The sequence below is a fragment of the Neovison vison genome, chromosome X (assembly GCF_020171115.1).
Source record: "Neovison vison isolate M4711 chromosome X, ASM_NN_V1, whole genome shotgun sequence".
In the NCBI taxonomy this organism is placed as follows: Eukaryota; Metazoa; Chordata; class Mammalia; order Carnivora; family Mustelidae; genus Neogale; species Neogale vison.
In genome coordinates, this window is record NC_058105.1 from 37873757 (window position 1) to 37897060 (window position 23304).

General features: G+C 43.5%; 1 protein-coding gene across 6 annotated transcripts in view; it reads right to left on the reverse strand.

Annotated features, from left to right (window-relative positions):
- The window catches only part of TMEM164 (transmembrane protein 164), a 158428-nt gene that overhangs the window by 49253 nt on the left and 85871 nt on the right, over positions 1-23304 (reverse strand). For all 6 annotated transcript variants that reach the window (XM_044235706.1, XM_044235704.1, XM_044235702.1 and 3 more), the window contains one exon: positions 15792-15858. In XM_044235706.1, the coding sequence (XP_044091641.1) occupies positions 15792-15851 (60 nt within the window). In that variant the 5' untranslated portion in view covers positions 15852-15858. The remainder of the gene's footprint in view (positions 1-15791; positions 15859-23304) is intronic.

Sequence of the window (23304 nt, forward strand, 5' to 3'; positions counted from 1 at the left end):
CGTGGCTGGAGACCAACAGCCTCAGACACCGTTCCTCAGTTTGGCTGGAGGCTGTTCTGCATGGGTATCTCTTAGATCTAGAACGCCCAGTGTTTAACCTTTGCTCCTTTCAAAAACCAAAAGAGCCAGGGCACCTGGGTGGCTCAATGGATTAAGCCTCTGCCTTTGGCTCAGGTTATGATCTCAGGGTCCTGGGATCAAGCCCCACAACCGCTCTCTGCTCAGCAGGGAACCTCTTTCCCCCTCACTCCACCTGCCTCTCCCCTCTCCGCCTACTTTTGATCTCCCTCTCTGTCTAATTAATTAATTAATTAATCTTTTAAAAAATCAAAAGAGCTATTCAACCTTGCTTTGGGTCCCCTCACCTAGTTATGCTCTATAAACTGTCAAATTCACCTGCAGTGGATTTTAGGATTTCAGGTCCTAATCGTCTACTTTCTTTTTTGTTGAGGTATAACTTATATACCGTAAAGTACAAAACACCTCCATTTTTGTCAAGCCCTATAGTCTGGGCCTCAGTTACAACAGCTGGGTCCCTGATCAGCAAGGCCTCCATTTTTACCATGTATGCTCCGCCCACACCTGCTAGAAGATAGGGCTCTTTAAAGGACAGAACAGTAGCAGAATAAGAGCGGAGTAGGACGGAGTTGCCTTTGCTCCTTTGTACACTATGTCGGTCATTTGCTTCCTCTCCATCTTGCTTCCCAGGACTTTTAAAAATTTCGCCTGCACACCAATCCCCAGGAGATCTTGTTAAAATGCAGACTATAGGTCTAGATGGGGCCCAAGACTGCATTTCTAGTAAGTTCCCAGGGGAGGCCAATTCTGCTGGCTGGTGGACCACACTTTGAGTGTCAAGGACCTAGGATACAGGATGGAAGGTGGCGTGGGTACTGGAAAGAGAACGGGCTTTAAAAACAGAAACATGGGTTCTAATTTGCAAGCTGGCCACTCACTAGCTCAGTGCCTTTAGGTGATTTGCTTAATCTCTCTGCTCCTGTAGGCAGGCAGATTTTGCCACCCCAAGATATGCCTCTTGGGCCAATTGGTTATTCTAAGCTGGTTAATTTTTGAAAAAACCTACAGACACAAAAGCAACTCTGAAAATGGAGTTCATTACCCATTTTAAGAGACATTTACATCCGTTATGGTGATCTGAACTAATATACCTACCCTAAGTATAGGGACTATTCTGTAACCATAAGCCACTATATGCCAGCAGTGAAGGATTTTTTTTTTTAAAGAATTTATTTATTTGACAGAGAGAGATCAAGTAGGCAGAGAGGCACGCGAGGCGGGGTGGGGCGGGGGGGGGGGAAGCAGGCTCCCCGCTGAGCAGAGAGCCGGATTCGGGACTTGATCCCAGGACCCTGAGATCATGACCTGAGCCGAAGGCAGAGGCTTAACCCACTGAGCCACCCAGGCACCCTGAAGGATCCTTTTTATCTGCCTTTAATTCTCTCAGGGCAATGCAGTAGCACTGTAAATTAAGAGAAACTCTATTAGCTTTATCTGTTCTTTCAAATATGCTGATGCTTCCATATTTTAATTTGAATGTACATGACTCCAAGCCCCTGAAGTATTGCAATGCCTCCCTTGGGACAAAGTGACATTTTCTCACCCAAAGCAATTCCAAACTTTGAATGACGAAGTAACTCCACATCCAGCAACTGGGTGGAGAACCCCACAGTTCTCCAATAGTGAACATTTATTAAAGGTCACTGAAGAAGCTTCCCCAACCTGATAAGGGCATCTGTGAAAAACCCAGAGTTCAAATCGTACTTGATGATGAAAGAGCAATGCTTTCCCCTTAAGATGAGGAAAGACATGGATGTCCACTCTTGCCACTTCTATTCAACACTGTACTAAAGATTCCAGCGAGGGCAACTGGGCAAAAAGAACAAATACAAGGCATCCAGATGGGAAAGGAGAAGTAAAACTACCTCTATTTGCAGATGACATGATCTTATCTATTTTTAAAAAATTGAAAAATACACACATACACAAAAATATTAGCAGTAATAAATGAGTTCTGAAAGTTTATAGGATACAACATCAATTCAGAAAAAGTGAACTGTATTTCTAGAGTAGCAAAAAGCAATCTGAAAACAAAATTAACAATTCCATTTGCAATACCATTAAAAGGAATAAAATACAGGGGTGGCTGGATGGCTCAGGCGGTTAAGCATCTGCCTTCAGCTCAGGTCCTGATCCCAGGGTCCTGGGATGGAGTCCCATGTCAGGTTCCCTGCTCCCTGCTGAGCAGGGAACCTGCCTCTCCCTCTTCCTCTGCTCTGCTCATGTTTTCTCTTGTTCTCTCTCTCAAATACATAAAATCTTTTTTTTTAAAAAAAGAGGAAAATACATAAGAATAGATACAACAAAAGAAGGGTAAAGCCTATACTCTAAAAACTACAAAACATCATTGAAAAAATTAAAGACCTAAATACATAGATAGAACACATCCTGCGTTCACAGACTGGAGGGCTTAATATTGCTAAGAAAGCAATATTCTTCAAACTGATCTACATTTAATGCCACCCCTATGACTGCTTTGCAGAAATTGACAAGATGATCCTGAAATTCATGTGGAAATGCAGGGCACCAGAATGGCCAAAACAACCTTGAAAAAGATGAACAACTCTGGAGTACCCACACTTCCCAGTTTCAAAGCTTTCTACAAAGCTACAATAATCAAGACAGTGTGGCGCTGGCATAAGGAGAGACATATACGTCAATGGGATAGAATTGATGGCCCAGAAATAAACCCTTACTTTTATTTTTGAATGAGTTTTGACAAGAGTTCCAAGACATTTCAACAGGAAAGAGTCTTTCAACAAATGGTGCCAGGACAACTAGATATCCATATGCAAAAGAATGAATTTGGACCCCTTCCTCACACCATATAAAAATTAACTTGAAATGGATCATAGACCTAAATGTAACAGCTAACACCATGAAACTCTTATAAGAAAACAGTCATAAGACTTCATGGCAGTGGATTTAGGCAACAGTTTCTTACACAGGATACCAAAATTGCAAGCAACCAAAATAAAATTAGAGATTTGACTTCATCAGAGCTTAAAGATTTTGTGCTTCAAAGGATACCATAAATAAAATGCAAAGGCAACCCACAGAATGGGAGAAAATGTTTCAAATCGCATATCTGATAAGAGTCTAGTATCCGAAATACATAAGAACTGTCACAACAATAAAGAACAAATAACCCAACAAAAAAATGGGCAAGAATTTGAAAAGACATTTCCCCAGAGAAGACATACAAATGGCCAATAAGTATAATAAAGTATTTAACATCATTCATCATCAGGGAAATGCAAATCAATCCTACAGTGAGTCATCACTTCGCAGTCATTAGGATGGTTACAATAAAAAAGGCCCAACAATACAAAGTTGGTGAGAATGCAGAGAAGCTAGAGCCCTCATATACTGCTGGTAGGAATATGAAACTGCACGGCCACTTTGAAGAACAATCTGGCAGCTCTCCAAAAGGTTAAAAAACCAAGCTACCATATGATCCAGCAATTCCACTTCTAGGTATCTACCTAAAAGCTAACATTCAAACAGATACTTTTACAAGAATGTTTACCATGGCATTATTCACAATGGTCAAAAGGTGGAAACAACCCAACGGCCATCAGTGGATAAATGGAGTAACAAAATGTGGTCTATCATACAAAGGAATATTATTCACCCATGAAAAAGAATGAAGTACTGATACATGCCCCAAGAACAGTGGATGAACTTGCAACTTTATGTTGAATGAAAGAAGTCACTCAGAAAAGGCCACATAGTATATGATTCCAATTAAATGAAAAGTCCAGAATAGGAAAATCCATAAAGACAGAAAGTTCGTAAGCAATGGGCAAGATCCTAGAGAGGGAATAGAGAGACAACACTAATAGGTAGTGGGGGCCCAGGGCAGTGGCCCCAAGATATGCTTTGGTGGCATATTGATTATTTTAAATTAAAGTTACTTAAGAAACCGCCAGTGTAAGAAAACTCCCCACCTTTTGTCTCCAGAAAGCAAGAAATACATTTTCCATGTGAAAGGTACCTTCCCTGCACCAGAAAGCAGAGGGACATCCTTATCAGCAAAGGCCATGAATCTAGGGCCAAAGAAGCCTATATAAAAAAATCTTATTACTTCTGGTAATTTACTACCCAAATTCTGTTTAGAATGCCTTACAAATTAAAGGTCTCAAACATAAGTTTTCCTTGTCTTGTCAAGTCCTCATAAATTTATTGTTTCTTTGCCTAAAAAGTATAAAAGCTGCCTCTTAGTTACTTCTTAGGTCCCAAATTTATGAGACCTCTGTATGTACAAAGGAATTTTTTTCTCCTGCTAATCATTTTGTGTCAGTTTAATTCTTAGACCAGCCAGAAGAATACTGAAGGGTAAAGTCTTTCCTTACCAACAGGTACACGATGCTGCTTTGGGGATGATGACAATGTCCTAAAATTAAATATAGTGGTGATGACTGCATAACTCTGAGAACACACTAAAAATATTGAATTGTACATTTTAAAAGAATAGATTTATGGTGTATGAATTACGTCTTAAGTAAACCCCCCCTTAAAAAAGTGACTGAAGGGAGAGGTAACAAGGCTCATTCGCGTAGTGCTTTTAACCTTCCAAAGCTCTTTGCTATCTCTTTGTTATCTCTTCTTATCCACTATCCCTTCTTCCTGACCTATCCCAGAGGTAGAGAGAGCAGATATAATCCCATCTGAGAAATGAGGAAAGTGGGGGGGTTCGATGAAGCAACATTATATCATTCAAAGCGCCAGGGGGGCACTCAGCAGCAGGATGGGACTGGAACAGGATGCCTAGCAGAACTGCACATTGGATTTACCTGGGGTGATTTTCGAAAATGGGTATGTTTTTATTTTTTTTAATTTTTTTTTAAAGATTTTATGTATTTATTTGACAGAGAAATCACAAGTAGATGGAGAGGCAGAGAAGCAGGCTCCCTGCCGAGCAGAGAGCCCAATGCGGGACTCGATCCCAGGACCCTGAGATCATGACCTGAGCCGAAGGCAGCGGCTTAACCCACTGAGCCACCCAGTATGTTTTTAAATCGCCTCTGGTGTTTCTATGTGGCTGGGGTCAAGAACAACCGCTCCGCAGGGGCGCCTGGGTGGCTCAGTCTATTAAGCGTCTGCCTTCAGCTCAGGTCATGATCCTGGGGTCCTGGGATCCAGCCCTGCCGCAGGCTCCCTACTCAGCAGGAGGGATCTGCGTCTCCCTCTTTCTCTGCCCCTCCCCGCCACTTGGGTGCTCCCTTACTCTCTGTCTTTCAAATAAATGAAATTTTACAAAAAAAAAAAAAAACAGCTGGTCCACAGACTGGAGAGAGGGATACCACCCACCAGAGAAGGCTTTTATTGCATAAAGATACACTGCTTGGGGTTAATGGCTCAAGGCTGGATGAGAAGCCCTAGTTACAACTGCCGGAGGCTGGCCCTTCTAATCTCATTTTAAGAAAACAAAACAAAGGCAGATAACTCCAAGCTCCGGAGGCAGGAAGGCTACTGCCCGGTGCTCCCTGCTGCCCCTCCCTCCACAGGCTGTAGGGCTTGGGCCTCACTGGCAAACCCAAAGGTCTGGATAGTTTCTTCTCACTGGAAGAAAAACCAGAAGGGGGCCTAATTCACCTGTTAGCATGGAGGAGAGAGAGCTGGCCAGTTCTCAAATCAAACAGGCGGCCTTTGAAACGCATGCAAAAAACAACGGTGCAGTTAGTGTGGAAAAGGAAGCCTGCCAGGGAATTTTAATCTTGCTCAGCATGGCTAATTCCGAAACAAAGCCCCCTTTGCTTCACCATCACCCAACAGCTTAAGGAGCGAGGGTGGGAGGGGCAAAGTTCTGAAGACGGACATCACAGGGGCGCCTGGGTGGCTCAGTGGGTTAAGCTGCTGTCTTCGCCTCAGGTCATGATCTCAAGGTCCTGGGATCAAGTCCCGCATAGGGCTCTCTGCTCAGCAGGGAGCCTGCTTCCTCCTCTCTCTCTGCCTGCCTCTCTGCCTACTTGTAATCTCTCTCTGTCAAATAAATAAATAAAATCTTTAAAAAAAAAAAAGACGGACATCACAAAAAACCCACATGCCAGCAGGAACGCCCCTCGATTTCTAAGATAATATTAGGAACTGCAGGAAGGACAACAGCATCTGACACTATGTGCCAGGCGCGGGCTGTGGACTGCTTACCACACGTAATCTCCATTCACCTGCACACCGTGTCATAGATAAGAAAACAAGTTCACAGAAGCCAGGGAACTTTTGCAAGGTCCCATGGCTAAAGGCAGGGGGCAAGGCACAAAACCACAGACAGGGCGGCTCCAACACTGGCAGTGTGACCCCTGCACCAGACGAACTCTTTTTTTTTTTTAAGAAATATCTTTTTTTTTTTTTAAGATTTTATTTATTTGTCAGAGAGAGAGGGCGAGAGAGCGAGCACAGGCAGACAGAATGGCAGGCAGAGGCAGAGGGAGAAGCAGGCTCCCCGCCGAGCAAGGAGCCCGATGTGGGACTCGATCCCAGGACTCTGGGATCATGACCTGAGCCGAAGGCAGCCACTTAACCCACTGAGCCACCCAGGCGTCCCACCAGACGAACTCTTCACATCTACGCAGAGACAGAAGACTTTGAGACTACACGGCAAACAATGTTTAACCATCGTTATGGCTCAATGATGCGCTTTATTCTGGTGTTTTTCTGTAGTCACTATTTTTTTTCCATTATGAACGGATATTACTTTTGTAAATAAAACAGTTACACATTTGTAAAGACAAAGGCACAACGTCTCACACTTGTTGTTGTTGTTGTTGTTTTAAATGAATTGAAAAGGGGCACCTGGGTGGCTCAGTTAAGCGTCTGCCTTTCGGCTCAGGTCATGATCCCGGGGTCCTGGGATGGAGCCCTGTGTCCAGCTCCCTGCTCAGTGGGGAGTCTGCTTCTCCCTCTCCCTCTGCTCCTGCCCCCTGCTCATTCTCTCACTCACTCTCTAAAATATGTAAATAAAATCTTAAAACAAAATAAAATGCATTGAAAAGTAACCACCTTTGCACTGAGGGTGATTTTTATTTTTCACATATACTTTCACATATTTCATAAATTCTCCCCCATACACATGTCTTTTGTTGTAATCAGGAAAACAGTATTATTATAAGTGGTTCAAAAAAATAATTCACCTGGGAAAAATATCATCTATCATCCCCCTGTTTTCACTCTCAAGATCTCAAGACATGTGTGAGAGGGATCCCTGGGATTTCCCTGAGCAGAACAGAGGGTTAGATTGGCCAACTAATTTATTTATCCTCTCTGTGGATACTTACTATATACTAGGTGCAAGGTCCTACAGGGGACAGACTCCACAAAAGTCTCTACCCTTACCCACCAAGACTAGTTAAGATGTAGTGCTGGGAACCCAGAGAGCACTGGCTGAATACAGAGTCCAACCCAACTACAGAGTGCTAGGCAGCCACTAGAAAAGAACGAGTTACATCCATTATCTACAGTGATCACCGATTACCACTGTTAAAGGAAAATACACTGGAGCAATGTTTACAGTGTAATGTCAATTGTGTAGGAAACCTACACCCAAACAAACCAACAACCCTAAGAAATACGAAAACTCTTTCTCAGCATTTATGAGCAAAAGAAAAATGTAGAAAGATACACAAGCCTTTATTGCAACTTATCCCTGGGGTGCAGCAGGGGGTGGGGTGGGATTGAACATCGGTGGGTAAAATGATGAGCTCTTTCTTTATATTCCTATTGGTTTTGCAATGAGTATATCCTATTTTTATTAAAAAAGAAGCCTAAAAGTATAATCAATCCCCCAAATCTCTAATGGGTATTGTATAAAATTTACTACAAAGAGCTGATTTGGCTCAATAACTGAAAATCAATGTACGTAATTAAGAAAGAGGAGGAAGTCCATGAGCTTTGTATCAGAAAGGCCAAAGCTCTCGGACCAGTTCTGTCTCTGTGTCCCAATACAAGCTACTGAAAACTTTGGATGGCTCAAGGCACCTGGGTGGCTCAGATGGTTGGGTGTCTCACTTCAGCTCGGGTAGTGATCTCCAGGTCCTGGGATCGAGTCTCACATCGGGCTCCCTGCTCAGCAAAGAGACTGTTTCTCCCTCTCCCTCTGCCTCTCCCCCACCCTTGTGTGCTCTCTCCATCTCTCTCTCTCCCAAGTGAATAAAATCTTTTAAAAAAAACCAGTAATTTTGGAGGGCCCAATCTATAAAACAGTTATACTAATTCCACCTCACAGGATTTCTGTGAGGATCCCAGACTAGTAACTAATAGCTAACCCTAATTGAGAGCTTCCAGTTTGCCAGGTGCTGACCTCCATGCTTTACCCATATTAATGACTTAATCTCGGGATAGTTTTAAGTAAGCATTACTATCAACCTTCCTTTTATAGATGGGAGAACCTTGGTCCACAGAAGTTAAGTAATGGCCAAGTTCCCTCTCTCTCCCTCTTTCCCTCCCCCTCTCCCTTCTTCACAGGTGCGCACACACACGGGCAGGGGCACGGGCGCGGCACTCATACACACACAGGGGAGTAGCACAGCCAGGAGGTGAACCTGCATCCCTACCCTTGCTCCCGACATCCACATTCTTTTTTTTTTTTTTTTTTAAAGATTCTTTAATTTACTTAATTGTCAGAGAGAGAGAGAACACAAGCAGGGGGAGCAGCAGGCAGAAGGAGAAGCAGGTTCCTCGCTGAGCAAGGAGCCTGATGCGGGACTCGATCCCAGGACCGTGGAATTATGACCTGAGCCAGGGGCAACGCCTAACCAACTGAGCCACCCAGGCATCCCCCACCCCCACCCCGGACATCCATATTCTTAATACACTAGGGTGAGATATTTGTGCAAGAGCTTTTCTGGCTACGAAGTCCCATCCACCTGTAAGGAATTCTTACCAGTAGAGGTGGAAAAGATAAGAAATGCCCAGGAATCGAAAGGTGGTGATAAAGGGTGAAAAGACTTAACAGAAGCAGGGTTGTGGATATCATCTGGTAGCCTGCAAATAAGTGCCAATGTTTCCACATACAACGAGAATTATGATTCTCCATCCTACTTCTCAGACTCTCGGGGACAGGATGAGTGCACAGTGATGAATGCTTGGTATCCTACCTACCCCCTCACCACCCCCCCGGCCCTGTGCTCTGGCCACCGCCATGGTCACGCCATTCCCTTATCCGAATCACTTTGTTCCTCTGCGACTGCGTGCATATTCTAATCACCCTTCTGAGGCTCAGCTGGAGCTTTATTTCTCAGTGAGACTTTTTCCGACCGCGTAATCCACTGGTCTCTCCAGGAGGCAGTGTATGAGCATGCCCGGGGCATGGGTTTAGCTGCAGCATTCTAGAAACCATGTAACTCGGGCACCTGCATGGCTCAATTGACTAAACGACTGCTTTTGGCTCAGGTCATGGTCCTGGGGTCTCCAGCTCCCTCTGACCCTCCCCCTTCTCATGCTCTATCTCTCTCTCTCACGCATTCTCTCTCTCAATAAATAAACTCAAATAAATAAACTCTTTAAAAAAAAAAAGAAAAGAAAAAGAAGCCATGTAACCCTGAGGAAGTCATTCAACCTCTCTGAACCCCAGTTTTGTCATAGATAAAACAGGGTTCTTGTGCAAGTTAAATGATAACATATGTAAATTACGTGACACACAGTAGGTGCCTGAGAAATGCTAACATTAATCCTCTTCTCATCTCAGAGCTTGGAATGATTGTAAATTTAGCAATTAAGCCTGAACTGCCTTGCGATATACACTTTTCATGATTTCAGTTGTAATGCTGCCATAGTTTAGGCCTCAACTTTCTAACTAAACTGCAAGTTCCTAGTGAGCCTGGAACACACCCTAGCTGTCTCTGAATCCCCTGCCGCGTCTACGGCCATACCACCCTGAACGCGCCCGATCTCGTCTGAATCCCCTGCCGCACGCAGCATAACACATCACACCAAAACATCATAGAAGTCTGGATGGACTGCTGGGTTGGGACAGACTCACAGAGGACTGAAGACACTCCAAGATTAATCCTGAAATAAAGGCAGGGATTAGACATATTCTAGAATAGTCCCTAGCATTTGGTTTAGTTTGGCCCAGGAACACTGGACTCTTGTCCCCATCTGAGGCACAGTTTTGCCCACATCCAGTGTCCAGAAAGCAAAGGCCTCTTCTGAAACGAAGCTTTTCATCATTTAAGTACTCTCAGGAAAGCAAAGGGACATTCTGTCCCTAGTTGAGGTCCAAAATCCAAAGTATACGTTTTTAAATAGCTCAATTTGCCAGTCACAGAAATAACTTTTCTAGGTCAATTAGCACATTTCAATGTGCCAATTAGCAAGGAGTAAGATTCTCAAGGCGAAGAGGCAGACATGAGGACGAGGTGTGCCAGTGGTAAAGCTGCATCTTGAGTACATTAAGATAATGACTGTGGAATCTGGGGAGCCGCCCCAGTAATGAAAACAATCTTTACTAACCCTTCCTCTTGGTCTTGGAGTTAGGGACATTCAGGAGAACCATCTAACAGCACAGTAGCCGAGCAAAAGGGGAAGGAGGGAAGGGAAAGGAGTGGAAAAAGAACTAACATGAGAGATCAACAGGGATGTACAATAATGGGCAATTTTGATAATGAGATAATAATACACACAAGGCTTTGGGCCTTGAAGAAGAAAGGAGCTTGATGAAAAGAATCATTACCATTCTTCTTATTATTATTCTCATAGAAGACAGATGGCTGCAACCGCAAAGAGAGGCCAGGCTACAGTCTTCAGTCAGGAAAGGGGGCTGATACGGTGTTTTGGAAGTTTGTTTTCTGTTTCCATTCCACCTTGCTCAGAACACTCTGCATTCTGAAGGGACTCTTGTGGGCATCTGAGGACAAAAGGCACAGGGCTGGGGATGCAGCTTCTGCCCAGTGCCTCACTCTGAGGACCAGATCAACCTTGCAAGGTACGAGATGGAACTGAAAATCTAATATGTAACCAGGTTCCATGGGCATCCTACTTAGCTCCCACCTCTTGGCTTTCACTTTCCAGAAGGTGTTTTGGCCTTGAAGAGACATGTTCTTTTAAGTTATAGGCAATAGGTAAGGAACCCAGCCTTAACACCAGCTGAAAGCCAATGGCTACAACAAGGAGCTCATAAACTAGGCAGCATCTATTCTTCAAACCATGGACTACTGCCAACTTGGGTGGGGGATCTTAACATGGGCTCCACGGATGGGCTAGGAGTTGGCAGTGGGGGGTAAGGGTGTGGAGGAACAGCAGGTGACAGTCTCCTGAAATTAACTGCAAAACCGTGTTTGTGCATTTATCTGAGAAAGAGGCTCTACGGTATCCTTCAGCTTCTCAAAGAAACCTACGGCCCAACTCTTTCAGGTGGACTGAAGCTGAGAAGCATCTCCAGCATCTGGACTCACCAGCTTTCAAACTCACCCTGAACTGCAGTCATAGAATAGGAAAAGAGCTCTGAAGTCATGTGAGTCAGGAGAGCTGGATTTTAGAGGCACCCACCTTGGCTCCTAAGGCAAGGCATTAATCCATTGAAGGACCCCCCTCTAGAAGGTAAGATGATTCCAGACAAGCCTTTAGCTCCCTGCTAATATAATAATCAATAGTTCTGTGATACATTTCCTCTCTTTCTCTCTAAGAAGCAAAAAAAAAATTGCCCTTAAGACACTTCATCAGAAGCCAGAAACAGACCTACTCCAGAATCCCGGCAGCAAAGACCATTTCCTTGTAATATGAGCCATTGGAATACTTGTTCCTTCCTCCAAGGTGTCAGCTGCTAGGATGGAGAGCCCGGAGAAACTGGAACCCAGGCATTCTCTAGCTGGTCTGCAAATCCCAGAGCCCGTAAGGCACAGGACAGAGCTCAGCAAATGGAAATGCACTGACGACCCCAAATCCTTCAGCTGACCATGGCAACTTCTTGGAACTCCCTCCTTCTCTGTCCTTATATCCGTGAGTGTATGTTTGACTGTGTTACTGAGGTACACACTAGCTTACTATCTTCTCCTTGCTTCCATATAACTACTCAGAAAAACAACAAAGGAAGATTAAAAAGAAAGGGTCAAGAAGAAAGAGCAAAGAGAAGTCAAAAGCTAAGTTCTTACCTAATTGGATCATCAGGCTTAAAAAAGAGTTGCCTGGAGCACCTGAGTGGCTCAGTGGTTAAGCCGTTGCATTTGGCTCAGGTCATGATCCCAGGGTTCTAGGATCGAGCCCCGCATTGGGCTCTCTGCTCAGCAGGGAGCATCCTTCCCCCTCTCTCTGCCTGCCTCTCTGCCTACTTATGATATCTCTGTCAAATAAATAAATAAATAAAATCTTTTAAAAAAAGAGTTGCCTGCTTATTTTAAGTCAATCTGAGCTCAGCGAAGGGGTTGCAAAGCAGAAAGTCCTTGGCCAGAGCTAGCCCAGGAGAGGTCCCAACCCTTTAAAATAACCAAGCCAACACCAGCCGACAAGCCACTTGCAAACAGAGCTCTAACTCTGAGCTCTTCTCAGCTTCAGTTTAGAAAAAAGGGCAACAAGATTATTTACCAGAGTGATTGGAATCTCTCATTAAGCTCATCAAGGAAGTTTCAGTGTTAAAGAAAGTTACTTGAACATTCCTGATGAGCTGGTTGGCTATAGCTTGATATATAATTAGAAAGTACTAGGTGTTACAGCAACTATTATAGCGAATCTGCCATGAGAAAGGAAAAGAAGGGGAGAGGGAGAAAGAGAAAGAAGGGCGAGCGGGGAGGAGAGAGAAACATTGCTTTTTGTACAGAGCAGAAAGCCGTTAGGGGCTGAATTATGTCCCCACCAAAATTTGTATGTTGAAGGCCTAATCTCAGAATGTGACTATAATTGGAAATACCTCCTTTAAAGAAGTGACTATGTTAAAAGAAGGCCATTAGGTGGCCCTGATCCAATCTGACTGGCACCCTCATAAAGGGAGAAAATTTGGACACGCAGGAAGGTACAAGCGATGTGAACGCACAGAGAAAAGACAACGTGAAAAGGCATCAAGATGGTGGCCATCCACAGGCGAAGGAGAGAGGCTTCAGAGAAAACCAACCCTGCCAGCACCTTGATCTTGGGGATAATTATCAGTGCCTTGCCTCAGAAGTTTATTGTGAGGATCAAATACATTAGCCCACATAGAGCACTACCAGACTCACGGTAAATGCTCCGAAAGTGTCAGCTGGCCCTGTGCAGACAGGCCACTGTGGTATGACAATACCAGCTGAAGGAAAATTTCACCACTGCTGTTCTGACTTCAGGTGTCTGAATGAGCTCTGGCCTGGGGCGGAGGTGGGGGGGCTGTATTTTCAAGCTCACATGACGGGGAATCATCAAGTCTGCTGATGCTCAGTGGTTCTGCAAGGCGAAGACTATCTAGCTTTCCTTAGGGAGAAGGTCCCACTAGGAAGAGAGACGCAGGTGACCTGTTTAGAGGAACCTGCCTCCAGTGATGGCAGAGATGGATCAAAGCTGTGGGCTGGAAGCTCTCAGACTCAGGGCCACTGACTATATGAGCCCAGGGCAAGGAGAGGGGGTGTTTTCTGGTGCGCCACCCCTTCCTAGAATCTGACAGAGCTGCTGAAACTGAAGAAGGAGAGCAGCTTTTTCTCTGCCCTACCTCTTCATTAGAGAAAACAGTGACAGGGTGAACGGACAGGTGGGATAAGATAGCGCGGGATCCTCCGCGGTGTCTTAGCCCGGAACCTCCACAGGCAGGGAGCAGACCCCGCCTCCAGCGCTGTTCCACGACCCTGAGCCAGGGAAGAATCTGTTTTCAGTGTGTTTGCTTTGCACCATTCTTGGGTACCTCTCCCCCACAGCTCTGGGACCACTGCAGGAGTTCTGCTGAAAGACTCGGATGAAGTCAGGCAAGTCACAGATTGTGGGGAATACAGAAGGCGGAGCAAAGGTAGCTAAGTTAGCAGCCTGTGCCTGCTGGTCCCAGCTCACAGGGGAACACTGGGCTGAGTGTGCTGGCCTCTCATGACAGAAATGATCCCACCTGCCCCTCTCCCACCCTGGTGTTATCCTCCTCAGGAGGTCCTACAGTGTCCTACACAAAAATGCTCTTTGGAAGAAAGAGGGGGAGGCCCTCTAAACCACCTGTTAAAATGCAGACTCCCATGCAGCAGGTTGGAGGTGGGGCTGAGAATTCTGCCTTTCTAACAGGGAGCACCTATGTGATGCTCATCTTCAGACCTCAACTGGAATTCCACACTTGGAGTAACTTAGGATCATGATCACTTGGGATGCTGATCCTCCAAGAGTGGTCCGAGGACCCCAGCAGTCAACATTACTTGGGGACTTACTATCAGTGCTCATTTCCTGGTCTCATACCAGTTCTTCTTAATCTGACCTTCTGGGGATGAGGTCTGGCAAACCTCATTTCTCAGCCATTTCCTCGGGTGACTGCTATGGACAGACTAAGTTTCAGAGCCATTGCTCAAAATCGGTGGTCCTCAGCTCCACATTAGAAACACTTTTCAAAAACACTATGCTGAGGCGTGTCACAGATTAAGAACTCAGGCACTCAAAGTGAGGGGCCAGGATGTCAGTCCTTTAGGTCTGTTTGTTTTTCATTGTTGTGTTCATCTTTTGGTTTGGTTTGGTTTAGTTCGAAGCACCCCTACATGAGCTGAAGGCAAAATTTTGAGCCTGGGTTCAAAATCACTGCTTTAGATGAATGCTTCTTCTTTTAATTTCTATTGATGTACAATATCCACCTAGAAACATACAACAATCATAGGGGTATATATGAATATTTGTGGGGAGGGTGTGACTACATCTTTGGAGAGAGCAAGGTATATCTGTGCTTATAGGGCCTAGAGGCCTCTCCACTCCTAACTCTGCCACTTAGAACTTGTGTGTCTCCCTGAGCATCAGTGTCTTCCTCTGTAACAAGAGGCCATAATGCTTGCCTTTACCTACCTCACACAGCTGTCATATGAAAAAACCCTGTAAACTAGAAAATGCTATCCAAAGAGGAAGGATTATTATTTTGAGATTTAAACTATGATCTTTAATGCATGAGGCAAATTTAAGCCATGAAAGTAGGAAGGATTTTACAGGTGATTTCTTTCCCTGTGCTTTCTAACATGGCTGGCTAATCCCTCCACAGTCCCACATGAAGAAGTCTAAGGACAGGGCCCTGCCACCCTAGCCCTATAGCTCCCTCTTGTCTCTATGTACGCTTAACACCCAGCCCCTGGCTACAGCGAGATTCTACTGGCTAGCCACTAGGTGTGGGGTGGCCCAGCCCTCCCTGTGGGTTTGGCTAAATGGGGAAAGAAACTAATTCTTGCCCAACAGAGCCCTTGGCAAAGCAGACAGGCTTTGAGTCTCCCCGTCGGATTATTATGGGCCAATGTGGCTGAGTCCAAACTAGAGCCCCTTAGAACATCTGGAAACTTCTAATGAGTGGGGCTCCCAGCCCCTCTTCTCTCCACCAAATCTCTCAAGAGCTCCTGTAGGCTTTTTCGGTCTCTCCTGGTTCTGGCCTGAACATTTAACACAGCCCCAGAGTTCCATCAGACACTCCCACACATACCTACCAAGCTCCCCTGCACCCAAGAAGGGCGATGTCCGAGTACAATAGTAAATACACATGTATTTTAAAGCTCACATGGGTACGTGAGCCCAGGTCAAGGGTAAGCCCTGGATAAGGAAGGAGGGAGCAAACCACCGGTTTGTAGGTTGGCAGTACATTCTTACAAGACGCTACTCACCAGCCGGGTATTTACCACAGGAAACACCAGAGCCAGAAGTGCTCCATTCAGCATGTGCATCTGGAGCCTGGAGGGGGAGAAAAGAGAAAAAAAAAAAAACCGTTAAAGTCCAGGTCACACTCTGACTCTGTTGTACGGGCAGGCAAAAATGTGCCACGTCATGCCCTGCCATATGGGAGGGCATGTAAACAAGTGCACTCTCCGTGTGAGAATGGCCCTAGAGCTGGCGCGCACACAGAGTCAATTTCAAGCGGCCTATTCCACGCTAATGAAATGTTCTGAGCGCTGCCTCAAAAATCCCCCAGATGCTCCCTGAACGCACTTGGGCTACAACACTCGATTACAGAATGAGCTCCGTGCTCCCTAAATGTCCAGTGGGCCGCCAGCAGCAGCTCCGGCCCCTGCAGCTCAGGCAAGAGGTGAAAAGACGGGCTCCACCCAGCGCGGGCCCTATGATTCCAGTACAGTCCTGGGATGCCTGTTATCGTGTAAGACGCCCGTTTGTTTACACAGCCAGGCCCAATCCTTTCACCCAAACAGCGTCCCAGGCGTGAAAAGGCGAGTCAAACCAACCAGCAGAGTGCAGTGCTTTGTCAACTGCGGTCCCGGACTTTCTTAGAAATGTCCTCAGGGCTGCTGCAGGAGGTAGGGACGGCAGAAGTGGCAGGCTTCCAGGCTTGCTTTGATTGATTTTACAGACTGGGTTTTATGACTTAAAAGCAAAACAAAAAAGAGAAAGATCGGGAGGAGGGAGGCAGGGAGAAGAAGAAGAAAACCACTGGTCTCTAGCAATCGGGTAATAATCGTTTCCTAATACCAGACTTGCTGAAGCATATGCTAGAAACCCTTGATAACTCAAGAACAACCAGGCCAGGAACCAACTGCCTGAGAGCTCAGAGGAGGGACTTAAGCAGCTTCTTTCATCATTCAAGGCAAATGGTCCTTTACAACTGAGGGAGAAGACAAGAATGACACACAGTCTTCCTCCTGAAGAAAAGCAGATTTGATAGGTCAGCGCTCTCTCTCTCTCTCATGCACACACACACTCTCACACACAGCAGCACTGCAATACCAGGATTTCCATACTCCGTGAATGGGAAAGCAGTCCATACTGTTTTTTAAGATTTATTTGGGGCGGGGAGAGCACACATGCACAAGAAGGGGGTAGGGGCAGAGGGAGAGGGAGAAGCAGACTCCCTACTGGGAGCCCGATGCAGGACTCGATCCCAGGACTCTGGGATCATGACCTGAGCCCAAGGCAGAAACTTAACTCCTGAGCCACCCAGGTGCCCTTTGAAGACACTCAAGTACTCTAGGTATTCTCTTGAAGCTCACAGATGTGTGCCTAAGAATGAGAGACATTACAAGGAGATCCACAAGAACTGTACAGAAGCCCCAAGGATGGTTTTCATTTCCCACAGTCTGTTTATTACTGTTGCTCATTTTTACCAGTGCCAAAAGGATGGCAATAATGTGCACTTAGCATCATCTAGGCAAGTTATCTAATTAATTGCTTTACATAAATTCTCTCACTCAATTTTTACATCAATCTTCTGATACAGGTACAATTACTTTTCCCATTTGTTGATGAGGCAACCAAGTTCAGAGAAGCAAAGTGGCCTGGCCTGGTTGGTGTCACACATAAGCTAGAAGAGCCAAGATTCAAGCCCAGGTTTATCTATCTTGAGACCCCAAACTCTTATATCTCTCTTGCTGCCTGATACCAGAGCTCCCCCTCCCCTGCCACCGTCCCTCACAAATGTGACCTCAGGTGGAGAGTCAGAGAGGCTCCTGTCTCCTCCCTTTGGGTTTCAGGGGTCTCTCTCCCTTTGGGTTTCAGGGGTCTCTCTACCGCCTTAGCCATCCCCTGGCCTAGGCCTAATATGCTTTCAGGGGGGTGACCAAGGAAAGAATGCTCCGAGAACTGACTGCTGAAGACTCTTGCTTGAGCCTCAAGTGCCTTCAGCAGGGGTCATTAGTGGCCATTCCAGGCCTGGCCTAACTCTGTCCCTGGGCCTGCCTATGGGAGGCCTGGGACATAAGTATTCTTGTTTAACCACAGCGTAAACATTCACTCCGGGAAAGAGAAACATCACATTAATAGTCCAGATAAAGCTGGACTCTGGTCCAGGCTTTGCCACTGGCCTTAAAAGAATTCTGGCATATACACAAAGCCAATTAGCTAGGTGGGCGCCATAAGTTAATCATCATCATGAGGATGATGGAATTGATCCCAAGGGCCCACAAAAGGCCAGAAATAAAGAAGATAAAACCAACTTCCAGGTTCCAAACAACTAAGAAACTCCCAAATAAAGACAAGCCTGTGCTGGGTCCTCAAAATTCAGTTCTACAAGCTATTATATATACCAAAGTGTGGATTGTCCCTTATACTTAACAAGGTCTTATACATCAATAATTACAAAAGGACTGAACATGTACAGAGCATTTCTACATGCCAGTCACTGGGGTAAGTACTCAAATGCATCATCTGATTTATCCTTCAGTTTTTATTATAATCATTATCATCTTCTTTAATTTCACGGCTGAGAACATCAAAACACTGAGTGATTACATGACTTAGCACAAATCGCTGAGTTTCGAGACTGTGCTTTTGCCACTGGACCCTGCTTTAAATCCAAGACCTGAGCCATGAACATTATACATGTTCCACGAGTATAAGTGTGTATGAGAGAGAGAGAGAGACGGAGAGTCAGACTGTAGGACAGGTAGGAAAAGATTCTGGGCTGCCCATTGAGAGAGAGGGTCACACCTAAGGGCAAGAGAACTCCCTGGGCATTTTGGGGCAAAGCTACCCCTCAATTATATACCTGCTCTGCCCTATAGACGCTGAGCACAGCCTAGCAGGTAAAGTGACTGGCCATATGAAAGGCAAAGCCTTTTGTTTTCACTTTATATCCACCTCTGGCCTGCCACTCAGATTTCTATTGTGTGTGGGAAATGGACAATGGGCCACTAGAAAGTCCTATGGGAGTTGCCTCAACTGTACAATGGGAACAAGAGTACCCAACTCATAGGACTGTTTTAAGGAGTTAACATGTATAAAGTGCTTAGAAGAGCACATGGTATATAGTAAGACTCACACATGTGTTTCATAAACCAATGGTAAGAAGTTCGCCTAAATCTTCAAGATGTAAAGGGCGGGGAGGGGAAAAAAGGAAATCATGTGACAGAGTCAAACGATGAAACAAATTCAAAGTATGAACAGGAGGTCCACAGAGAGCAAAAGGGCAGACTAAAGACCAGAACTAAACAGCACAACCTGGAGATGGACTCCTGTTCAGTCAGTCATACTTGTACATCTCCTTGACAGCTCAAAGCCTTGGCCATTATGACTGTCACAAATATTTTGTCAGCTTTTTTGTTTTTGTGCAGGAGAGTGAGCTAAATTAGCTTAGTTGGTAAGAAACTGCGGCAATATGGCAAATGTCACAGGTTTAATTCTCTTCCAGGTCAGTTCATGCCATTAAATTGAGTTCCACAAACATAAATCAATCCATTACTCTGTGTCTAACATGGTTCCAGGTGCTGTAGAGAAAAGGAGATCAGTATAAGACATAGTTTCTGCCTTCAAGAACATAACATCTTACTGACAAGGCAAGAAATGAAACAATGAAAGGAAATGTCGCATAATGGTGAAGAACTCGGGGTTTCGCAACAAACCTACACTCAATTTCCAGATCTACTATGTTGTGGTTGAGCGACTCAGGACAAGTGACTTAAAGTACGTGTCTCAGTTTCCTCAATTATAAAGTGGGGCTAGTAACAGTACCTCGCTGAAAAGTTTGTTAAGAGAATTTAATAAGACCATGTGAACTGATCAGCACAGAGCCTAGGACATAGTAAACACTCAATATATGGCAGCTACAATTATCCTTAATAAAGCAATGAAAATGAATATCACATTACTATTCATAACAAGTGAAGCTACAAAAAACCCTCGTGAAATGATTTATATTTCAACTTAATGCACTTGATTACCACCAAGAACCAAAAAGTGCAGAACAGATGACACGTTATCTAAGTGACTAGAAAGGCAAGTTCATAGAGAGGAATTCTCAAAGGGAATTACAAAATACCTTGAACTGGACAAAAATAAAAAGACACCATACCAAAATGTGTTGGATGCTTATAACATAAAATTTAGAGATTAGGAAAAAAAAGAATCATCTCAACTCAGTAATCCAAGCTTCTGCCATAAAAAATCCAGAGAACAAGAGCAAGATAAACCAAAAGCAAGCAGAAGGAATGAAACAATAATAGGAGCAATAATCATTAAAAGTAGAAACAAAAACAATAGGGAAAAATCAATGAAAATGAAAGCTTCCCTTTGAAAAAGTCAATACCACTGATAAACTTCTAGGAAGAATGACATGCACAAAAGGAGAGAAGACAGGACTTAGCAATGTCAGGAAGGAAAGCAGGGATATCAATGCAGAATCCCCCCCCCAGGAATTAAAATAATAAGGAGAAACTCAGAACAATCTATGCACAGAAATTTGACTTCGATAAAATGGAGCATTTCCTCTAAAACCACAAATTACCAAAACTCCCCCAAGATGAAACTGATAACCTGAACAATCCAACTAAAGAAATTGAATAAATATACAACAGACTTTTATTCAGCCATTTAAAAAAAGGAAATCTTGCCATTTGCAACACCAATGGCCCCTGAGGAAATTATGCTAAGGGAAATAAGTCAGATGGAGAAAGACAAATGCCATACAATTTTGCTTACATGTGGAACATAAAAAACAAAAACAAAAACTGAGCTCACAGGGCGCCTGGGTGGCTCAGTGGGTTAAACTGCTGCCTTCGGCTCAGGTCATGATCCCAGGGTCCTGGGATGGAGTCCCGCATCGGGCTCTCTGCTCGGCAGGGAGCCTGCTTCCCCCTCTCTCTCTGCCTGCCTCTCTGCCTACTTGTTCTCGCTCTCTGTCAAATAAATAAATTTTAAAAATCTTAAAAAACAAAAAAACAAAAACTGAGCTCACAGATATAGAGAACAGACTGGTGGTTGGCAGAGGCAGAGAGTCTAGGTGGGCAAAATGGGTGAAGGTGGTCAAAAGCCACAAAGTTCCAGTTATCCAATAAATAAGTGATGGGGATGTAATGTACAGCACGGTGACTATAGTTAATAATACTGTAGTGTATATTTGAAAGTTGTTAAGGGAGCAGATCTTAGAAGTTACCATCACAAAAAAGTTGTAACTGTGTAGTGATGGATATTAACTAGATTTACTATATGTCATTTTTAAAAAACTGAATTTGTAGTTAAAATCTTCTGAATAAGAAATCTCCGGACTCAAATGGTTTCTGTGACTAAGTCTACCAAATATTTATACAATCTTGTCCAGAAAATAAAACAGAAGGAAACATTTCCCAACTCATCTGATGAGGCTATTATGCAGACAACAAACCAGACAAATATGGTACAAAAAAAAAAAGAAAGAAAATCAAACCTAAATGAATATCCCTCATGAATGCAGAAACAAAACTACTCGGTAAAATTTTAGCCAATCTAATGCAGCAATATAAAAAGATTAAGATTCTGCAGGCACCTGGGTGGCTCAGTTGATTAAGCATCCAAGTCTTGATCTCAGCTTAGGTCTTGATCTCAGGGTCATGAGTTCAAGCCCTGCACTGGGTTCCACACATATGGAGCCTAATTTTTTAAAAAGTGAATAATATTTTGTGACCTAGTGTTTTTTGTTCTGGTAATGAAAAGTTGATTTAATGTTCGAAATTCAATTAATAAATTCCAGCAGGTTAACAGTGTAAAGACTACAAAGTACATGGTCATATCAATTGATACAGAAAAGACATTTGCCACAATTCAACATCTATTTATGATAAAAAATAAATACCAACAAATTAGGAATAGTAGGTAATTTCCTCAACCTGATAAAGAACATCTAAAAAAAATTACTACAGCCAACATCATAATTACTGATGAAAAACTGAATGCTTCCCCCACTAACATCAGGAACAAGAATGTCCACTCTCAAAATCAATAAGGCAACAAAGGGAAAAGAAGAAATAAAACTGTCCCTATTTGCAAAGAACATAATTATATACGTAGAAAATCTCAGGGCCTACCAGAAAACTCTTAGAACTGATGCATGAATTTAGCAAGGTTGTAGGATTGTAAAGCCAACACATAAACATCAATAATATTTCTACATAATAACAGTGCAAAATTTGAAAGAATTTTTTTTTTAATTTTATTTATGTATTTGAAAGAAAGAGCGAGCAAATGGGAGGGGAGAGGGAGAGACAGATAATCTCTAGCAGATTCTGCATGAGTGGAGAGCCTGTTGTGGGGATCAATCTCAGAACTCCAAGATCATGACCTGAGTGGAAACCAAGAGGCAGATACTTAACAGACTGAGCCACTTATGTGCCCCTGGAACCCAGTTTCTTTAAACTATTTAAAATATCTCCCCCCCAAACTGAAATACTTAAGTCTAAAAAAATATGTATAGAACCTATATACAGAGAACTGTAAAAAGTTTATAAAAGAAATGAAGGAGGACCTAAATAAATAGACATACCATATTCAAAGACTGAAAGGCTTAACACAGAAAAGATGTCAATTCTCACCAAAACTATCTGTAGATTCAATGTACTTCTGTACATTCAATATACTATCTGTACAGGATATTTTGCATTCAGATAAACTTACTCTAAAATGTATATGGAAGGGTAAAGAAAGAAGAATATCTAAAATAATTTTGTAAAAGGAGAAGAATGATGAAAGAATCATGTTATCAGATTTTAAGGCTTACTATAAAGCTACAGCAAGCAGAATAGTATAATACTGGCCAAGAAAAAACATCATTCTGTGAAACAGAATAGTCCAGAAACTGACCCAGAGTGATACAGTAATTTGATTTTTCACAACAGTACAAAAGCAATTCAGTGGAGAAAAGCCATAGCTTTTTCAATAAATGGTATTACAGTAATTTGACAGAATATATAAAATAATGTATTTAGCTTAAACCTCACAACTTACATAAAAGCTAAGTCATAAATCTAAACAGAAAATGTAGGGGCTCCTAGGTGGCTCAGTCACCTGGAGTATCTCAGTCATCTTAAGTCCCAGGATTGAGCCCCACATAGGCATTGGGCTCCCTGCTCAGTAGGGGAGTCTGCTTCTCCCTCTCCATCTCTTTCTTCTACTCCCCTTGCTCATGTTCTCTCTCTAATAAATAAATATAATCTTTAAAAAATCTTCAAAGAAAATATAAAATTATAAAACTTATAAGAAAACATAGCAGAAAACCTCCATGACCATTACTTAGGCAAGTAGTTCTTAAATATGACACCAAAACACAAAACATTCAAAAAATGATAAACTGAACTTAGTCAAAATTTAAAATTTTGCTCTGTGACAGACACTGTGTCAAACTGTGGTACAGACATATCAATAAAATGTGGTATATACATACTCAGCAACAAAAATGAATGAACAAATCATACATACAAGAACTTG